This window comes from Acanthisitta chloris, unplaced genomic scaffold (assembly GCF_000695815.1).
Source record: "Acanthisitta chloris isolate BGI_N310 unplaced genomic scaffold, ASM69581v1 scaffold5685, whole genome shotgun sequence".
Taxonomy (NCBI): domain Eukaryota; kingdom Metazoa; phylum Chordata; class Aves; order Passeriformes; family Acanthisittidae; genus Acanthisitta; species Acanthisitta chloris.
Window position 1 is genome coordinate 14,180 of NW_008674274.1, and position 20,134 is coordinate 34,313.

Sequence of the window (20,134 nt, forward strand, 5' to 3'; positions counted from 1 at the left end):
CAAAGCAAAGAATTCATTCACCACTTTTCATGGCCAGACAGCTGTTCAGCCATCTCCAGGACAGCAGGGCCCATTACGTGTAACAGTGACTTGGGAAGACAAGCACCATCACTCCAAATGCCCCCCCACTTCCTTCTTCCCTGCCCCGCAGCTTTATATACTGAGCATGATGTCATATGGTATGCAACATCCCGTCGGTCAGTTTGTGTCACCTGTCTCACCACTTTTCATGGCCAGACAGCTGTTCAGCCATCTCCAGGACAGCAGGGCCCATTACGTGTAACAGTGACTTGGGAAGACAAGCACCATCACTCCAAATGCCCCCCCACTTCCTTCTTCCCTGCCCCGCAGCTTTATATACTGAGCATGATGTCATATGGTATGCAACATCCCGTCGGTCAGTTTGTGTCACCTGTCTCAGCTGTGTCTCCTCCTAATTTCTCAAGCACCCCAGTCCCCTCACCAGCATGGCAGTGCAAAAAGTGGAAAATGCCTTGGCTCTCTGCACGCTCTGCTCACCCTGTGGTGAACACAAATCAAAAACATAGCCCTGTTCTAGCCACTGTGAAGAGAATTAACTCTACCCCAGCCAAATTCAGCACAAGTGCTTACTTAAGAATGACATTTTGTGGAAATAGACAATTTTTTTCTCTTAAGATTTATACAAGAAATGTCATTTTTTTCCAGCATTTTGCATGGGAGAATCAGCAGGTGTCAGGGAAACATTTTGCATCAATTTCCAGAAAATTTCTGAGCATGTCTCCAGGTTTAAAAAAAAAAAAAAGAAAAAAATTTAAATCAATTTTAAGATCCAGGTGAATTAGCTGAAAATTCCACCTTCACTGAGACTTTTCTGTTCTCAAAGCAGAACAGGGGCAGAAAAAAGCTTTCCCTGATTTTTCACTAGTCTTTTTTGAAATTTTGTGCTGGAATGGAGACCTTTGAGATAACCATCCCAGTCAATCAGAAATACCCACACACACGGCTGGAGGAGGAAATGGAGAAACTCAGCTAGAATACAGAGGAATTTGGAAAAGGAAGAGAAGAAGAATGCAAGGCAAGGGAAAGACGTTGATGGTGGTAGGTCAGGCCAACAGCTTTATCACAAAGGTAAGAGGGAAAGGAATTTTAGGCAAAGACTGGGGTAAGTAAGAACAAATGAGAGCTCAAAAAATAAGGACCAGGACACAGAAATAAAAGGCTAGAGGTAGATCATGTGGAGAGGGCCTGTGGTGAGGTAGGAGAGGAGTGGTTTCAAAGAAAGAGAGATGGGTAAGTCAGAGGATTGAGGGTGGAAGCAGGATTCACTGAAGTCATGGAGAGAATTACAGGTTATGATCAGGGCTTGGGAACATCCTTAAGGATACAGGCCAAGTAGGGTTTGGTATTTTACTGGGGGGAAAAAAGCCAGGAGACAAAAATTAGCTGCCATGGAAACCTGCCTAGATAAAAGACAGAAAATAGAAGTCAAACTGATGTGCTGTAATAACCTCAGACCCCAAGCTCTTTTCACCATAGGTCCTGAAACTCCTTTTAACAGTGAGTCCTATTGTAAACACTGACTTAATGTGATCCTTCGATCTCCTCTCTCCCGTGTAACAGAGATAGAGAAAGAGGGAGGCATTCCTTGGCTTCCACAACTAACCATGTAAGTTACATATATGATTTCATACGTGAAGCTGTCTAGGTGTGTCTTTTTAGACATGTCTGCCAGAGCTTTTATACAGGTGTGTTTGATAAATTACAGCTTCACTGCCTTTTCCTGTGTGCTCGCTGCTGATTTAACACCTCTTGGATTGCTTTTCCACAGGCTCTACAGGAGGAGATTAATGTTTCCGGCAGTAAAATAAAAGTGAGTTACCTGAGCAGTCGCACAGCTGGCTACAAATCAGTCCTGAGGATCAGCATGACCCACCCCACCATCCCCTTCAACCTCATGAAAGTCCACCTCATGGTGGCTGTTGAGGGTCGCCTCTTCAGGAAGTGGTTTGCAGCAGCTCCAGACCTGTCCTATTATTTCATCTGGGATAAGACAGACGTCTACAGCCAGAAGGTGTATGGGCTCTCAGAAGCCTTCGGTAAGTGACCCCAGAATTTGTGTCTCTTTGTAGAAACATCTGAGTGGCAATGCACAGACCTGGTCCTAGATCAGTATGGTCCAACTGCAAACACATGAAATGGTCCCTGCTGGTTCGCTGCTGCTTCCTTGGAGAGGATTTAGCCCAGCTCTTCAGACAGCACACATTCTTCAACAAGTGAATCACAAAATGGTTTGGGTTGAAAGAGACCTTAAAGGTCATCTAGTTCCAAACCCTCTGCCTTGGGCAGGGGTGCCACCCGTTAGATCAGGTCACCCAGGGCCCCATCCAACCTGGCCTTGAACACTTTCAAAGACAGTATATGAATACTTATCTGTTCTCTGGCTCATGGTCTCACACCTACATCCTGAGCTGCTACCATCATATTCATACAGAAGGAATGAACTGGGAGTAGAGGCATTTGACTGCCTCTCAGCTATAGCCAAAAACTGTCAGCACTGCTTTGTAAAGAATCCCTAGAACCGAGCCCTGATCTCCACTCTTCCTTGTGCCTGACCTTTAGGATTGCTCTAATCTTAGTTTCCCCTTCCTTACCCATTCAAGAACATCATCCCAAACTGGGGCATGATGGTCTTCTCTTCTGTATCTTGTGCATTCAGTTACATCTGCCAAAGACTATTGGAAACTGCAATGCAGAGAATAGAAACACTCTACATGTTCAGTGGGCCACATTCCTTGCAGCAAGCATGGTGACGCATGTCACCTGCTCTTCAGGGGCAGAAGCTGAAGTCCCTGGTAGGACAGGTAACAGTGCAGAGACAAATTTCTTTCTTCTTCCTGCTGCCTTCTCAGAACTCCCTCAGTGAGCCCTGTGCAATGGTGCAGGAGGGAAAGGGGGTACTTTGGGTGTTTAGTGAGCAGTGGTAATGTGGCTCTGCAGTGATTGCTTCCAATCTCATCAACACCCAGAGGACATTCAGTTACAGGTCTTCAACAGAGTCTAGACCAGATCTTTCAGACTGCCAGGAAATTATATCAGCAAAATGGGAGAGATACCTAATTAGCAAATACAGCTCTTGGTGACAGAAGAATGGTTCACTTATGCCTCATAGTCCAGCTCAAGATAAGTCTCTTTAGAGGATCTGTAGGATGCCTTGTTTTCCAGAAGGAAGAATGGGTGCCTTCCTCCTCTCACTCAATCTCATCTGCCTTCAGCATGCAGGATGATACAAATTGCTGAAACTTATCCAGCTTGGAGTCCACACTGAGAAATGTGTTCTGATAGCATATCCTGAAAGACTATGCTTATGGGCTCTTTAAGATGCTAGATCAGCAGTGCATCCTGGAGTGCTTCATGAAGCAGCTCTGCAGTCCCAGAGTACTCAAGCAGGTCTGAGAACATCAGCACTCAGGCTTCCAATGATTCCCACCTCTAGAACAGTGGAAAATATCTAGCCTTCATTTCCTAACTTACACCTTCCTCTGACACTGTCCGAGTCTGCAAAAGGCTATGTTTGATGGAGAATCCTGAGTTCACTCAGTGCTCATCAGTTTTCAAAGAGGCTGGGAAACTTATAAGATCAGACATCTGTTTCTACCCAGTTACAAAAAAAAAATAAAATTTATGTAATTACTTTTCATTTGTGTGGAACTTGTAGTTCTGCTCTGCTTCAGCTGTAAAGACTAGAAGAAGAAAACCAGACAAATAACAATGGTTCTGCTTCTGAGAAAATCACAACGGAGTCATTATTCTGTCAAAAACATTATTTTCCTTCCACTGACATAATTTTACTCTTAACCAACTCCAGTGTGTTCACTGGAGTTACTCCTGAAAGGCTCTGATTGGACATCACAGCAAGCAAACTTTTGATACTAACAATGACCACAAATCAACCTGGTCTGAGACTGCTGCCTCTGAGGGACTTGCTGCCTCTTGCATCAGCTGTGCAAGTCTTTACTTTCCAATAAAGATCATGATTTTTAGCAAGTTCCTGACACACAGTCTTTGATCAAAGAAAGTAGAAGAAATAAAATTCTCCCATTTGGGAGTCCACCAGTGGTTTACATTCTCAAATCATAAAATATCCTGAGTTGGGGACCCACAAAGATCATCAAGTCCAAATCCTAGTATCCGTTGGTTTAAAATATGTCTTTTAAACAGTGCCTTTTAAATTTTTAGGACATCAGTCCAACATCTACAACTGCATTCACCTTTTTAAATGCAGAATGGAATTTTAAGAGAAAATTATTAGGGCTGTGTGTTATGATGATAATATTTTTAAATGAAATTAACAATTGCCTGGAGAAATGCTCTTGCTCGCACTCAGTTGAGACTCTCTGTGTGCTGACACTGCACTTCTGGGTTACTAATCCAGGTGGTCTTTTGTTTTCCTCTTGTTCACAGTTTCAGTAGGTTATGAGTATGAATCCTGTCCAGACTTGATCCTGTGGGAGAAGAGGACAGCTGTGCTTCAGGGTTATGAAATTGATGCTTCCAAACTTGGAGGATGGTCCTTGGACAAACACCATGCCCTCAACATACAAAGTGGTAGGTTGTCTGTGGCATGTAACAGGAATAATGCAGCATTTTAAGGCACAATTGCTTCTTATCACTAAGAATTTAAGAAAAAGAAAGATATCTGACCAAGATGTGCTCTCTCATGTATTTTTCTAATGAATTGTTTCTAGTAACCTACATTTAGGTGCAATTTGGTGTGCAAAATGCGAAATAAGCTGGCCATCTTGAAGTAGTTGAATGTTGGCCTGTCTGACTTTGTAGTGCCATAAAAGAAGGATATTAACAAGGAAAATATTCCTAAAATAACAAAGGGGAACCTGTTCAAATTGGACCTGCCACTGAACATAAATCCACTCAGACATGTCCTCCAGTGTGCAAGTGTACTTGCAGAGCGAGAGGCTTCATGGGTCCTAAGGGAGAATGGAAGGTTCCAGAGTCCTTGAAGGCTGCTCAGGACTTGCAGCAGGGAGGCTTAAAAGCTGATCAGCACACATTCAAAGGTGGAAGCACTGTGTCCTTCTGGATGATAGCAATGGTATGGGAGCAAACATCTAAATCAGCCCACATCATTGCAGAGAGCACTACACTTACAGAGAACGTAAGCAGAGTTCCTCTGAAACTTTGCAGATGAAACATTTCTTTAGAAAATGTCTCATGGTCTTTCTGTTACTTACCTCTCCATGAGCTATGTAATTTCTTTTTTTACCCAGTAGACTTCAAATTACAGGGCAGGGAGGGACAGAAGGGGCAGGTCAAAGTTCATGAGATGCTGAAAAGTGTATTTCCTTCAAAGGTAAAGACAGTCTTGTTCTCCACACATACTTTTCTTCTGCAGGAAATGTAGCTGGTCTATAAAATATACTTTATTCAGATAAGGAGTCCCTCATTTGAAACTATCTCAAAACAATACTATGAAAGAGGGTAAACCTCCTTGCCACTTGACAAATTCCCCAGCAGGCATCCAGCATTGCCAGTTTGTACCCCCTTTAGTCTTAGTTTCCCCATGTCTCTTATTTTGTTTATTACTGTTTTCTCTCCCTAGGCATCTTGCACAAAGGAAATGGGGAAAACCAGTTCATTTCCCAGCAGCCACCTGTAATTGGAAGCATTATGGGCAATGGCCGTAGACGTAGTATCTCTTGTCCAAGCTGCAATGGTCTGGCAGATGGGAACAAACTCCTGGCTCCTGTTGCCCTAACATGTGGGTCTGATGGAAGTCTTTATGTTGGAGATTTCAACTACATCCGAAGGATCTTTCCCTCTGGCAATGTCACCAACATACTGGAGCTGAGGTACACTGTGCTGAATGTGGCTGTTAGAACTATACTCCTTAAGTTGTGCAGAAATCCTGTGTACCCAAAAGAAAAATGAGCTAAACTCTTAAAAACAAATAAAGAACACAGCAAAACTGGGAAAAAGCTGTCTGGATTTGCCTCTTCTGCAACTCTGCTGACTTTGATTTACACCAGAGAAACACAGGCCTAACAAGTTCTTCCAGAATTGAATCACATGCCAAAAATATTGACACATTTCTGTGCTGCTAAATCAAGCTGTGCTGATGTCTGCCTTTTCAGAAAAGGCAGAAGTTTCAGTCAGAAACCAGTGGGAATTCTGAAAATTAACAAGCAGCCTCTGAGATAGCCTAAACTTGGAAGGACACAGCACTGATGATGATATGTAGAGGTTAATCAGGACTGTTAATCATTCATAATTAAGGCAGAATGATCCCTCTAGGCAGTCACAGACTGGGGTTTTCTATTTGGTTTTTGAGGGACAAATGTATAAGCCCCCTTCAGTTCCCAACTGAACAGCAGTGTCAGGGTGAACATATAGATGGAGGGGGAAGGGTTTGCTTTAAACCCCAAAAAACAAGGAAAAGGAAATCTACGCAATAGGGAGGATAAGGGATAAACATCCATTAAAAACAAGGAAGCAGAGGGGGAAAGTACGGATTTGTCACAAGTTCTGAGAAAATTAAATGGATTGTGGCTGAACCAAATTTCAAATTGAACTCAGTGGGGATATTTTTCCTATCTAAAATTTCCACAGCAAATACAATTATCCACTTCAAAGCAACAGGGACTGATTCTGGACTCCGTGTGACCATGCAAGTCCAGAAAAGTCAGGTAGAGTTAAAGGAATGTTTCTGAATGAGTCTCCTCTGCTTGAAGAGCCTGAACTCAGGTCCTGAGAAGCCAGTATGAGGTCAGCATGGTAGGAAGGTTCAACATTCCTATTTACCTTTCAAGATCTGGCCTGAAAGTGAGAATCTTCCAGAAAGCAAGGCCCTCCCTCCTCTACTGAGATTTAATATCCCATCTACTGAGGACAAACATAAGACTGTGCTTCTCCAAAGACTGCAGCAAAATTGGTGCAAAACCCCATTAGTCCCTCATTTACAAACATGCCATAATCATTAGACCTTGCTGAAGGTCTTATTTGGCACACAGAACCATCGTTGTAGATGATGGTGTATGGAAAAAAATATCCAGACAGCCACCACAAGGCTGGCCCTTACAGAATAGCTGCCTTGGTATGCACACCTCACAGGGCTGGGGTACCTTTCAAATAAACAAGCAAGAACCTCATTCTTGCTATTCTGTTTCTTGATACATGAGAACATAATATCTCTCATGTCTGTGAGGTGGGAAGCTGGGATAAACCTTCAGACCTGGTCCTCGTTAAAGAATGTAATATTCTTCCAGTGCCAGAAAGTTATTTTAACAACCAAAGGTGAGATTTCCAGAAGAGCCTAGGTGAGCCCGAATCCCATTGCAACTGAGTGGGATTAATATCTCATTCCCAGAAGTACAGTTTTGAAAACCCAATCCCTGTTTCATTGTCAGTGGAAATACCAGACCCAGCAGAGGTTTTGCACAGTTTTTCCTCATTGGAAAAGAGAAAATTGGAAGCCTTGACAGAGTGGCCTTGCTGGCTGCTGTGTAGAGCCACACAGTTAAATTTACTCCAGAGTTAAATCTGCTGGAACGATTGCTGCTTCATCTGTGCAAACACTTAGGTTACTGGATCTAATAAACATTTCTTCACTCTGGTGTGCTATAAAGTAAGTGGGTTCAGATGTCGGCTGGCTGAAAGCTGTGGAGAAAAGCCATTGCTTTTGGACTAAATGGAGTTTGCTTGTGTCTTCTCAAATCAGCATCTCCTTGGAGATTAACACCCTCACTATTTGGCTCTGAGGTTTGTTTGGAGGGGTGGCTTTTGAGTGTAGTGTTCTGGAAAGCAAATGTATTGTGGGTCACAGCTGCAGTTGGATATGTAACTAGACCCATGAAAAATGACCAGCTCGGCATAATTTCAGTCCTCTGGGTTGGAGTTCATGAGGTTATGGCAATGAACTGCCACCCGTAACTGTGCAGCTGTTAAGTTACCTTTGTAAATCACAAGGTGTTCCTTTGACTGAGAGTGGAAAAAAATGTAAAGATATCTGCATCTACATCTATTTAGCTCAGCACTGTGCTGAATGATAAAATCTGCCTGGTCCTATCTCTTGCGTAAGTGAATAACTTCAAGCAGGTGAGATCACACTTTCTTTGTCATATGCAGCAGTACATAAGTGAGCTCACTGTCAAGTAATATCCAATATAAAATACATCAGTGTCATTCCAGCTAAGTCTTTATTTATTATTGCATTGTATGATACAGTTACTGTCAAGTTTTCAATCTGCTAATAATGCATCGAATGGAGCTGCTAACACCTCATTCTTTCTTCTATTCCCTGCTTTCCTGTCTTCTGTCAGAAATAAAGATTTCAGACATAGGTAAGCCAACCAGTGGAGAATTCTTATGCCGCTTCCCTGTCTTGTTGCATGTTGTTACACAGTGAGCCACAAGTGCCATTTCCAGATGATTCAATAGCAAATGAAGCTGGCATGATTAAAACTGGCATAGGCAATCAGTCATCAGAACTGGGAGCCATTAATCACAATGCTGAGCCGTGCAAGCTTCTGCATGAGCTGTTATAGCTGGAGACAGGGGAAGTACAGGCAGAAGAAACAGGTTAACAAGAGGAGGAGGGGGAGGGAAAAATGGGTGGGAATTAACTGAGAAAGTAGAATGGGAACAGCATCAGGATACAGATCACTGAAATAGCTAAGATGGAAAAATAATTCTCATACAGTGAAATGCCTTCCTTTTGAGTTTGGGGGGTTTAACAGGCATAAAGAAGGGCCAAATGTCCCCCAGCATCACTCATTCAGGGAAGTAAGGTTTTGTAACTTTTTTCAGTCTGGGCAATTCATAGAGAGCTTTGGCACGTGAAAGTCTGTCGGGCTCAGATAGGAGGTAGTGCAACTCAGAACCTTAGCCAGGAAATGCAGTAAAGAAGAGTAATGACAAGATAACAAGATGAAAGAGAGACTCCTAAATTGGAGCTTTGTCACTAAGAATATTTGTCACTTGGGTTCACTGGAGTTTCAGTGAGTTTGATCCAATCAGTTACATTCCAGAAGATGTCAACTTCCTGTCACTGTGTGTGTTTGCAAGGACTTCTCTGACTCTGACAAGTTTCCCATCCTTCTCCCTGGTTGATTTTATAAATTAGAATCTTAGACTGTAGAGTTGGGTTGAGGTTTTTTTTGTGTGTGTGTGTTTAGCTTTCTCTTGCATTTGGGATTGGGGTTTTTTATTGCTACATGCTTTTTATTTACTGTTTCCTTGGCTTCATAGAGACTATGCAAAACCATAAATGTTCCTTTTATCTGCATGCCTGGAAATGAAATGGAGTAGAAACTGGTTTTTTGTCTTATTGCCAGAATAACAATGAAGGTCTGAGCTTCACAGCATAATGCACTGGCCCAAAGCATTCATTAGCAGGGCTGGGAGATTGGTACCCAAGCCCTTTGCACTGACTGTCCCCCTTAGGCTGAGTTCAAGCCCCTCAGCTCATCTTTCACATCATTTGAAGGCAGTAGAAAAACTAATTTCTCTTTGGAACAGCCAGGTTGTATCCTTAATGCCTGAGAAACACACAGTCACTACAGTGCACCTGCTTTGACACTGAAGGGCAGCAGCTGAATGCGTGTTACGAGAAGAGGTTTTATATATGAAGGTGATAACTGAGGAAGATATATGGACAGACCACAAATGCTGCAGATGTTACCAAAGCATTACAAAGCTGGCAGGGCTTCAGCCTTTAGGCAGTTCCTAAAAACTAAGAAATTAAGTGAAAGAAAGACAAGATATGCCTGCTCCAGTGTAGCCCAAAGGGCAGCAGGGAGGGAGGAAGGAGGTGAGGAGCTCCAGATCAAATACTCCAGTCTTTGACCTCATTAAGGGAGTCACCCATCTGAGTTAGTGTCTGTTCTGTGTCATTTGCCATAATGCTTTTTGTTGGGAAGCCTCTATGTTCCTGAGTCACAGGGAAATGAGTGGGTGTAGTCTCAGCTTTGAGTGCTTTGAGCTCCAGAAGGTCCTAAACTTGATAACAGTGACAGGCAGCAATGCAAAGGGTGAGATCCACAGGACTGAATATTCGTGGTTTGAAAAAGCTGCAATCCATATGTAAAAGCTTCCTCAATTCAGGGGAAAGAATTCCTCCTCAGTATGTAGCCTTTGGTAAGCTCGATCTCCAGTGGTTCTGAAGCTACCCACTACGAGGCTTGGTTCTACAGTACAGTGTAGGTAGCCAAGGTGTAACACTGCAACAGCCTAAATGGGGGGTGTTAGCTAGGCCAAGAAGCAAATCATGATTTGAAGTTTAGCCCCATCTGTCATTCAATAACAGATTGATAGGAACTTATTCTGGTATGTCTATGTAAGGGCCTGATGGGCTTATAGAAGCTAATGACTTTTTCCAAGCATGGCAATAATCATTTGCAGTCAATTTTCATTATCTTTTCTCTGCAGGAACATGGAGGGTGGTGAGGCATTTCCGTCTTGCAAATACGAAAAAATGGCCACACTTAAATCTATTTTTCCTTTCTTGTTTCTATTCACACCTTAGAAAAACAAATCTACAGTTAGTGGCAAAGAGAGGTATGTCAGAAAACTGCCCTAGGATCGAATCAAAAGTCCTTTGCAGTTTGTGGCTTGGCTTTTGGCATTATTATAAAGTTTTATTATCCAGCCCGTGACACTAGAAGAGCTTTGGGCATCACACACAAACTGCAAACACTAAAAGGCCAAGTGTAAATTCAGCTCACTGCAGTGCATGGCCTCCTTATATATTAATCTATTGAATGTCACCCAGGGAAAAGAAAGACCAGTACCTCACACAAGCTACAATAAAATCCTCTGGTTTTGTGCTGCAGGGCGCTTAGCACAGACCCATAGAAACACAGCCTTGCTGAACAAAAATGCTTGGCTGCAGGAATTTAGTAGTTCTTTAGTCACCAGCAAATGCCTGTGTCTAGCAAGGCTCAGGGGGGAAGCAGGCAGCTGGCACAGAAAGTTTTACAGAGGTGGTTTCATGTCCTTCAAGAGAGACATCAGATCCAAAGAAGCCCCAGGGGTTTATTCAGATCAGTCGTTATAGGTAACTAATTTTGGTGGTGTGACTGCTCCTGTCTTTTGACCACAGTGGGAGCCAGAGCTGTACAGTTACCAATAAAAGAAGTTGTCCTTTGAGGAGGTGGTAGATGCCCTTACGTTTGAGGAACTAAGATGCAGTTCGTCTTAGAAGATAAATGTTGAAAATAAGTCAGACAAGTTATACCCCATAAGATATTTCTCTCCACTGCCTGTAAGGGGAGTTAAGGCAGCCAGCTCCCATGTGAGCATCTACCCAGCAGCCATGTAAAACTTGGTGATATGAATCCCCTGGCATTACACAGAAGCCAATAAAATGGTGCGGTCTGCTGTCCTGATGTATTGTAGGGAATGTGTTAAAACCAGAAACCATGTCCCTTTTCTCATCTCTATTCCTTAAAGACTGGCTTCCCACTCTGGAGCAGGAGGCACCTCCCTCAGACTCCTCCAAAACATTGGCTCTGGGCCCAGAGGGATTATATCAGCCTATGCTCAAAGCCTGTGCATCTGTCATAGTACAACGGAGGAATCCATGAGTGTCACATCTTTGCCTGTTCACCCAGAATTTTATCCCTTTCCTTTCCCACACCTGTGTGTAAGGAGTCATGTAAATCACAAGCACTTTAAAATGGAGTTTGAATCTCTTAACATATCTGCAGAGCTGCCCAAATGGTACTGGCATTATCTTGTCCAAACAATGAGAAAGAAAATAGGAAGGGGGCAAGACAGATGTATAGGAGAGCCTGTATGCAATCCCAAACAACTGGAATCACTATGGACTTGGAAGATTTTCCTGTGCTTTCTCAGCATGTCATTGAATCACAAGCACATAAGGAAGCAGTATCACCTCCATTTCACTTTGGCCTGCAGAACTTCTACTATGAAACTGTCCTCATCCCCAGTAACTACACTATCATGCCCGCTAATACCCATCAAAGTGTCTGTTCCTGGCTAGGGACCAGCCCACCCCATCCCTGCAACTTTGGGTTGTTGCTTCAGGGGGCTTAAAATATCAATGTAATGCTCAGAGTTTCTTCTAAAAAACTGTAATAGCTAAAGGAACACTCTGAATAGGAAATCAGTTCTTCCTCCACAGCCCCTTTCTAGTGGCAGTGTCACTATGGGGGATAAATATTCTAAGACTGCAAATAGTGTAACTGATTAAGTCTTCTGAATAATAAAATGTCCTGCCTTTGGTTTTGGGCTGTTATCTAGTGAGCAATGAGAGAGGATGAAAGGGGAACAAAAATCTTCTCTGCTTTGCCCCAGGCAGGTTTATTTCAGTTGTTGTTCAGTTCAGTCCAATTTACCACTTGGGTTTGCCTATTGATTGTGGCTTTAAATAAAAAGCTAAGTCTCAGTTTTCCTGGCTCCAGTGCTCTGCATTATCACAGGTGAAAGGAAGAAGTTTGGGAACTTCTACATGACTAACATATGTCTATTTAGCATCAAGGATCTCAAAGTGATAAAGAAAAGCTCCAGTGTCTAAAACTGTGCAATTTGTGCAATGACAGTGTGTGACACCTTCTCCATACAGCATTGAAAACTGTTTGCAGAGGCCAGGGGAGTAAATTCCAGATTGACCATTTTTAATAGTTTGTGTTTTACCTTATCTGCTCTAGAGCATCCCAGGTTAAAATCTCAATTGCCTAAGCCTGGCAATGGCCAAGGGGCCTTCCGCTCACAAAAAACCTATGCACAGAGCAGGACGTAGTAGACCATGATAAGCCATACTTGCAAAAATAAGGAGTCCAGTCAGTAAAAATGAGCAGCACTTCCTATTGCTCTCACAGAGCCATGCCCTAAAAAGATACAGTTTGTGTTGGGGGTGCTTTTACCATTAATAACATCAGGTTTAAAAGGTAACTGAATTTTGTAGGAGTTTCACTATGAGCTCACCTGATGAAATACACGCCCAAATGACCCAAGATTTTAAGTGACCCAAGTTTATTACTGTCCCCTGGGTAGGTTAATCAACATGACATTCTACCTCTCCCTCTTCCAAAGCACACAAGCTAGTTAAGGGTTTTGAGTCTTTCTGGCATCCAGCTGTGCAGCAGATTATGAGTTTAAGCTGTTAGAGCTAATTTTTAATGATTGTAAGCTTTGAACTCACCCCTACTTTTTTGCAGCATCTATACTCAGGACCTCATTAACAAAACTAAACTTGGGTTACCAACAGCTACCCAAAGTATTAACTTAATATCATAGAATCATAGAAAGGCTTGGGTTGGAAGGAACCTACAAGATCATCAGCAGCAGAGGTGCCACCCACTAGACCAGGTCGCTCAAAGCCTCATCCAATCAGGCCTTGAACACTTCCAAGGATAGAAGTGACAGCTTTTCCACTTAGGAGGAAGTAAAATGGAGGTGGGAAGTCCCATTCAGCCTTTCTGCTGGATAAATGTTCTGGTTTTACCTGGTTTCAGTTGTTTCAGTGTCTATTCTACACAGGAGCTGGGAATAGAAAACAATTTTAAGATCTCTCTTTTTTACAGAAGATTGTAATTGACAACAAAATCCACCAGAGTGAGGCTGTGAAATCCAAAAGTAAATTGCAATCATAGTGCTGGGAGAGGGGAGCAGGAACTTCCAGTTCTGCCCCCATTTTTCACCATCTTTGGCCTTTGCTCAACTGCAGATAGCCTGCTCAGAGAAAGTTATCTGTGCTTGCCAGGCAAAGATGCTAAAGGATTGCAAAGTGTTATTAAAAATGTCCTACTCTTGTCCACCTCTCATGCAAAACAGAGATTATGAACAGCTCAAAAGCTGACTGACATTCAGCTGAGCTTTGTTAGGGCAGTCAGCAGAAAATGCAAGGCCCTGATCAAAATAGATGATGGATTCCCACGAGGAACTTCTACCACCAGGGTTGAAGCCACTTGCTTAGTGTGAGTGACATGCAGGTAAATGAAATAAAACCCTCCCAGCCTGCTGTCATTGGGAAGGAATACAGATGGAGACTGAACTGTCAGGCTGAGCTGTCTTGAAGGTCAGAGCATTTTATTTAGCAAGAATCAGTGTCATTTGTGGAGATGAAATCTGTTCAGACTTTAATAGGATAAATCACAAGGGATATTCCAGAATAAATCAGAAGGGTGCTTTTTTTCCCTCCGAAGTATAAAGTAATTTGAATGAAGAACCAACTTATGGCTTTTTTTAAGCAGAGAAGAACTCAGTAGTTTTTATGTGTCTGAAGAGGGGTTAATTTTCCTAATATAAAGGTTGAAAGAGAGAGGAATTTTCTTATTATGAGGAATAGCTTCTCCTGGAACAATTCCACTAAGTGCAACATTGTGAACTATGGCTTAGATTTTTATTACGGATTCTTGGGACCTGATGAGTTTGGACAGCTTGAAGATGTTCTGGAGAAAAGTAGACACTTTTTCATACTTGTTCTAATTACTACCCAGCCTTTCTTAGAAGGAAAGAGACCTGTGTTATGTCAGCATGTGTTACTAGTTTAAAATGTTGGTTTCAGGCTTAGAAGAGATGTCGTTCAATACACACAAGTAGTAAACACTTAATTTTAAAAAAGAAGACGTTCGTAACTTCAATGTCTATATTAAACCATAGGTAAAATCCTTGTAAAATAACTTCAATTAAACCATAGGTAAAATCCTTGTAAAACTGTTGTTTAAATTGTGTCTAAAATCATCTGGTTGGGGTTTTTTGGGCCAGTCCCATCGGATGCTTTCCATAAAGTGGATTTTAGTTTATTGATTTCACCAGTCCTGGGCTCATTCAGTGTTGCAGTCTTTGAGCTAAAGACATTACCATTCTGTCTGCTCATGCCATTTTCTCAGCCACCCTTTCTTGTGTCCAAGGAAGCAGTGAGTGAATGGAGTTTAACAGGGCACTGATGCGTGGGTTCCTCAGCCGGATGCTTTACTTGGGGCAAAATGTGCCATTCAGGAAATTATTTTGTTTCTCTCATCTTCGAGGTCCAGCTGAATTCAGTGGCAGAATTCCCTTAATCTTCCCAAGGGCAGGGCAGGAGTATTTGCTGGAGTCAGCAAGACCACCAGATAAGCCTTGATGCAGTGATCTTGCAGAGTGTATCTTCAAGTGCATTATACAGGGAGTCTGCCTTTGGGGTTTGTATTGGAGTCTTTGTTGGGAGGGCATATTTTATTTATCTTTTTGCTTTGTTTTCTTTCTCTGGTGTATTGTGCTTTCCCTTCACTTCCTGGCACTGCACTAACACTGGTTTCAGGACTATGTCTGTGATAAGTAAATTAAGCAAACACAGGCACTGAGACTCAACCTGTAGTAGTTTCTGGCATGATTTTGGCTCAGACCAGAGTCCTTTCCTTTGTTTGCTTCCCTCCATGCCAGAAAGCACCCTAGGCACATCAATTGTTAATGGATACAGCTCAGAATCCTGTGCTGTAACACACAGTGTGCTAGCATTGTCCAACACAGCACTCCTTCACTTCCTTTCCCAGTCTTTCTGCCCTGTGCGTTTTTATTCTCTAAAGTGTTTGCATTGCCTGTTGACTTAAGGCAACAAATCATTCAAACAATTAATAATGTCATACCCTTGTTTTTCAGCCACAGCCCAGCTCATAAGTATTACTTGACCACAGATCCAATCACTGGCTCCATCTACCTCTCCGACACCAACAGCCGGCGTATCTATAAAATCAAGTCAACCACATCAGTGAAAGACATTGTGAAGAATTCAGAGGTCCTGGCTGGAACTGGGGATCAGTGCCTCCCGTTTGATGATACCCGCTGTGGAGATGGAGGCAAGGGCACTGATGCCACACTTACAAATCCCAGGGGTGAGGCTGCTTCTTTTCTGGCTTTTTTAAAGGGGTCTTTTTGAAACGAACTTGCTTAGTCATACTGGAGACTGTTCTCCTCTCCAGTTCAGAAAATGTTCTCAGTTTTTGCAAGCCTTCTCCACCTGATAAGGACTTGCTTCTGGAAATGAGTTTGTCTCACCTTCAGCCAGTCCTATCCTGGTTCTTCATATTGAGGTGGCTGGGAGGAATGCCAAATCAGAGGGGTATAGTCATGGGCATATGTCCAAAGGGCAACAGAATAAATTCACTCATCACTTTTATACTCATTTAGCCACTATTTCTCCTTACCAATAGTGCTTGATCCATCCCAACCTGGGCTGGATTCACTAATGTTCAGTTCACTAAGACTTTTTTTTAAAAAAAAAGCTCTATAAGCTTTGCTACATATATATAAGATGGCAGCAAAGTGAACATACAGCTCAGAGATATCAAATTGAGGTTTATACATTGACATTACATATCATGGCATTAATCTTAAATCCTATAAAGAGTGGATACTAATTTTGATATGGGTATGGTCTAATTCAGCATAACTTCACCTGGTTCCAACATACTGAAATGTGATAAAAGCACAGTCACATCAGAATAAAAACATCACACAGCCTTCATGACTGTGAACTAAATTGTTCAAAACAGGTTTAGCCAAACATATGCAGGCCTGTGTGTAGCCAAGACTTCAGTCTGGCAGTCTCAAGGTAACAAGCTCTGCAGATGGAGATGTCGCTCCTCCCAGCTGTCCACAGCTCCTCAGAGAAAAAATATATAGATATAGAGATGAGGTGGAAGGTAATGTTGGTATACACACTTTTGACAGTGTGAAGAGGGCCAAGAAGGACACCCATGCAGGAATGATTTTTGAAATGTGGCATTTTTACCTCTTACCTTTACATCTTCTAGCCCAGATGTTTGGATTGCAAGGAGTTATTTACAGGTTCTTGGCTTTGACATCAATGTGCTTCAGGTTTTCTTTTTCCTTGCATCAGGAAATGGTAGTTCCCATCTTCTTCACCACAAACGATGTCCAAGCCTATCCCAACCTCTTTCTAAAGCAATCCCTTAGCAAAACCTGGGCATCTAGGATTAGTTATTTCACTAAAAGCAGACAAGAAGTCAGCTGAGATGTTTGTCTTCTTGACTAGACACTTCTATGGACACAGGCTGATAGAGTTTGGGTTGTTCAGCCTGGAGGAAAGAAGGCTCTGGGAAGACGTTAGTGCACCTTTCAGTACCTAAGACACTCCAAGAGAGCTGAGAAGGGACTTTTGACAACGGCATGGAGTGATAGGACAAAGGGTAATGGCTTCAAACTGAAAGAAGGCAGGCTTAGATTAGATATAAGGAAGAAATTCCTGTGAGGGTGATGAGGCACTGAATAGCCCAGAGAAGTTGTGGCTGTCCCATCCCTGGAAGCTGTTCAAGGTCAGGTTGGATGGGGCTCTGAGCAACCTGGTCTAGCAGAAGGTGTCCCTGCCCATGGCAGGGGGCTGGAATGAGATGATCTTCAAGGTTCTTTCAAATCCAAACCATTTTGTGATTCTCAGGAAGTTATTTTTCATGACAGATATGACATCCAAGAAATCCAGGCTGATTTAGTGACCTTTTTTGTCAGGTCTAGTTGTGACTTTTTTTGTTGCATGTTGACTAGTTGTTTCCTGGCAGGATGCAGAAAAATATAGCTTGGGAGACCAATTATTTTTGCCAAAAAGCAACAAAAGCCAAACTGCTACCCTCGTAAATATTCAGAGCTCAGCATGATTTCCAAGCACTTCCAGAATCCCATGAGTTGAGCATTATATTGGGCTAGAGTATTTCCAAAAGCACAGGTATAAAAAGGGAACAGCTACCTGTGTTCAGGTTGCAGTCTAGAAATTGTCTTGCAGAAATGAGAAGACTGACTGAAAAGAAAATGTAATGACTTGGTCAGAGAGATTCAGGCAGTTCAGCAGATGTGTCATTAGATCAGGGAATCCAGAAATCTGTAATCCAATTTTCTGTACCACTTTGAAGTTCAGCCAGTGAAAAAAAAAAGTTTTGTTGTACCTCTGTTCTTTCTTGTACAAGATAAGAAGAATATTATTCATTTCCCTCCATGGGTGGATGTTGCAAGGTTTAGATGACTGATGTTTCTGCTTTGCTATAGCAAACAGAGCTCTGGAGTTCAAAGCTTTCAGCATTGAAATCCTTCTTGTTGGCAGTTGAAGCTCACAGGAGGCCATTCTTCCACCTCAATCATATAACAGTAAAATTCATGCATTCATTCCTCACAGCTCCAAAATTTCACAAAACAGAAGTAAATTGAGGGTGAAAGAGGAAATGACACGAAACAAAACGGCAACAAGAAAATAGTAATCCAGGAAGCTCGCACTCCCAATGGAAAATTCCTAAACAGTGTTCCCTGATCTGGTTCTAGCCTGAGTTTCCAAATTCTGCTAAGGCAATGTCTGTGGCAGGTGTGACTCACTCCCCATTCACCTCAATAAATTATTAACAGCAAAAACTCATGCTGACAATGTAATGTCAGCCTTGTTTATACTTTCATGGAGGTTCATCCTAGCAGAAAAATACAGCAAATACTTTTCCATCATGTGATTGTATTTCAGAATAGTTCAGAATAAAAATTATTTATTATATAAGTAACCAGTAGTTCTCAGGTGACCCTCTGCTTCCCTGTCTTGGAAGGTAAATAAACACTCATAAGTGAGGTCAGAGGAAATTAGAAAAATTATTCTGTAGCTCTAGCCAGGGAAGGGCTTAGAAAGATCCGTTCTTCAAGAATCACTGCCCTGCTTTTTAAGGCTAAAGCTATTTTTTTCTCAGAACAGAATTTCTTCATGCAAAGTAGGATTTCAGTACTTTAAGGACATCTTTGTGGTTTTTCAAAATTATAAGGAATCAAGTTCTTGCCTCCACTGCTATGATGTTTTAATTAGCTGATATTTGCAGCTTGCTGAAAAACACTGAGGGAATACTGTCCTGCCAGATAAAAACCAGCTATTCATAAAGACTGGAGAATCAGTCCTGAGATGTCAACATCTACCTTTTGCCTCTTGGATCAGACAAGCATCTGATCTAGGTAGATTTTTTGATTCTCTTCTCAGTGGAAAGAAATTAGTATCCTGAAGGTGGTTCGCTCTATGCCAGTGTTCAAGGTGGGATGAACTATGTTCTGGGAGTGCTGGTCTCCTTCTGGAGATGATAGCCTGAAGATTGAGGTCCCAACTATAGCAAACACTGTTCAGAGCAGGTCTCCACTTTCTCAGCAGCAGCCTTTTCCCCAGACTTTTGATTGCTTCTTCCAGTTCCCACCTCACATCCCATGAGTTCACAGTGGATAATTTCATAGAATCAGAGAATGGTTTGGGTTGGAAGGGATCTGAAAGATCATCTAGGTCTAATCCCCCTGCCATGGACAGGGACACCTTCCACTAGACCAGGTTGCTCCAAGCCCCATCCAACCTGGCCTTGAACACTTCCAGGGATGGGACAGCCACAACTTCTCTGGGCTGTTCCAGTGCTTCACCACCATCACAGGGAAGAATTTTTTCCTAATATATAATCTAAATCCACCCTGGTTTAGTTCAAAACCAATATCCCTTGTCCTGTGGATACATATCTCTGAAGTACCTTCTGGATAGAGGTTCTTGTCTGAAGAAGGAGGTTCTTGTCCACTGAAGGAGGGAGAACTCCCTTCAGATAATCAGCTTAGACAAGACATTGGGAGGGATAAAACCCACTTCAGGAATTTCAGTTTCCCTATCTTTGGTTTCCCTGGTAAAGGCAGGCTACACAAACACAGGACAGGTAGATCCACAGATGAAATAGTGGTGGCAGTGGTTTGGTCAGGGTATTTATCATTGCTCTTAGGAACCAGTCTGGTATATCCAATCCATCGGCCACAAAGCACAGCCAAGCTTTCAGATGCTAATGAATTTCAATATATCCTAGCAAATTAAAGTGTTACCGCTTCCTAATTATCATCTGCTAATAATGATCCTCTTCTACAAGCAATCTAAAGAAAAATTAAAACTCCAGCTTGTCAGAGCATTTCTTTTCATCTGGGTATTCACCAGTGGTTCTTCTTAGGAAAATGTTGTGGCAGAGAAATTACCAAGGAGCCTGCAATTAAGAGAGATTGCAATGACAAGTCTGACACAATAGGAAGAAGGTTTCTGAAGGGACGTGGGGAAGGAGAGGGCATCTCATTCATTTAGCACCACAGCACCAATGCAAAATGAAGTAATTAATTTGGGGACAGATTGCTTCCTTCACTGTGTCCTGCT

The 20,134-nt window shown here is 42.3% G+C and overlaps 1 protein-coding gene across 1 annotated transcript in view; it reads left to right on the plus strand.

Annotated features, from left to right (window-relative positions):
- TENM4 (teneurin transmembrane protein 4) overlaps positions 1-20,134 on the plus strand; it is a gene marked incomplete at both ends in the record, with an annotated part of 73,977 nt that overhangs the window by 12,906 nt on the left and 40,937 nt on the right. Inside the window, 5 exons of the mRNA XM_009075277.1 lie at positions 1,811-2,078; positions 4,444-4,587; positions 5,600-5,849; positions 8,316-8,336; positions 15,598-15,830. Coding sequence (XP_009073525.1) covers positions 1,811-2,078; positions 4,444-4,587; positions 5,600-5,849; positions 8,316-8,336; positions 15,598-15,830 — 916 coding nt within the window. The remainder of the gene's footprint in view (positions 1-1,810; positions 2,079-4,443; positions 4,588-5,599; positions 5,850-8,315; positions 8,337-15,597; positions 15,831-20,134) is intronic.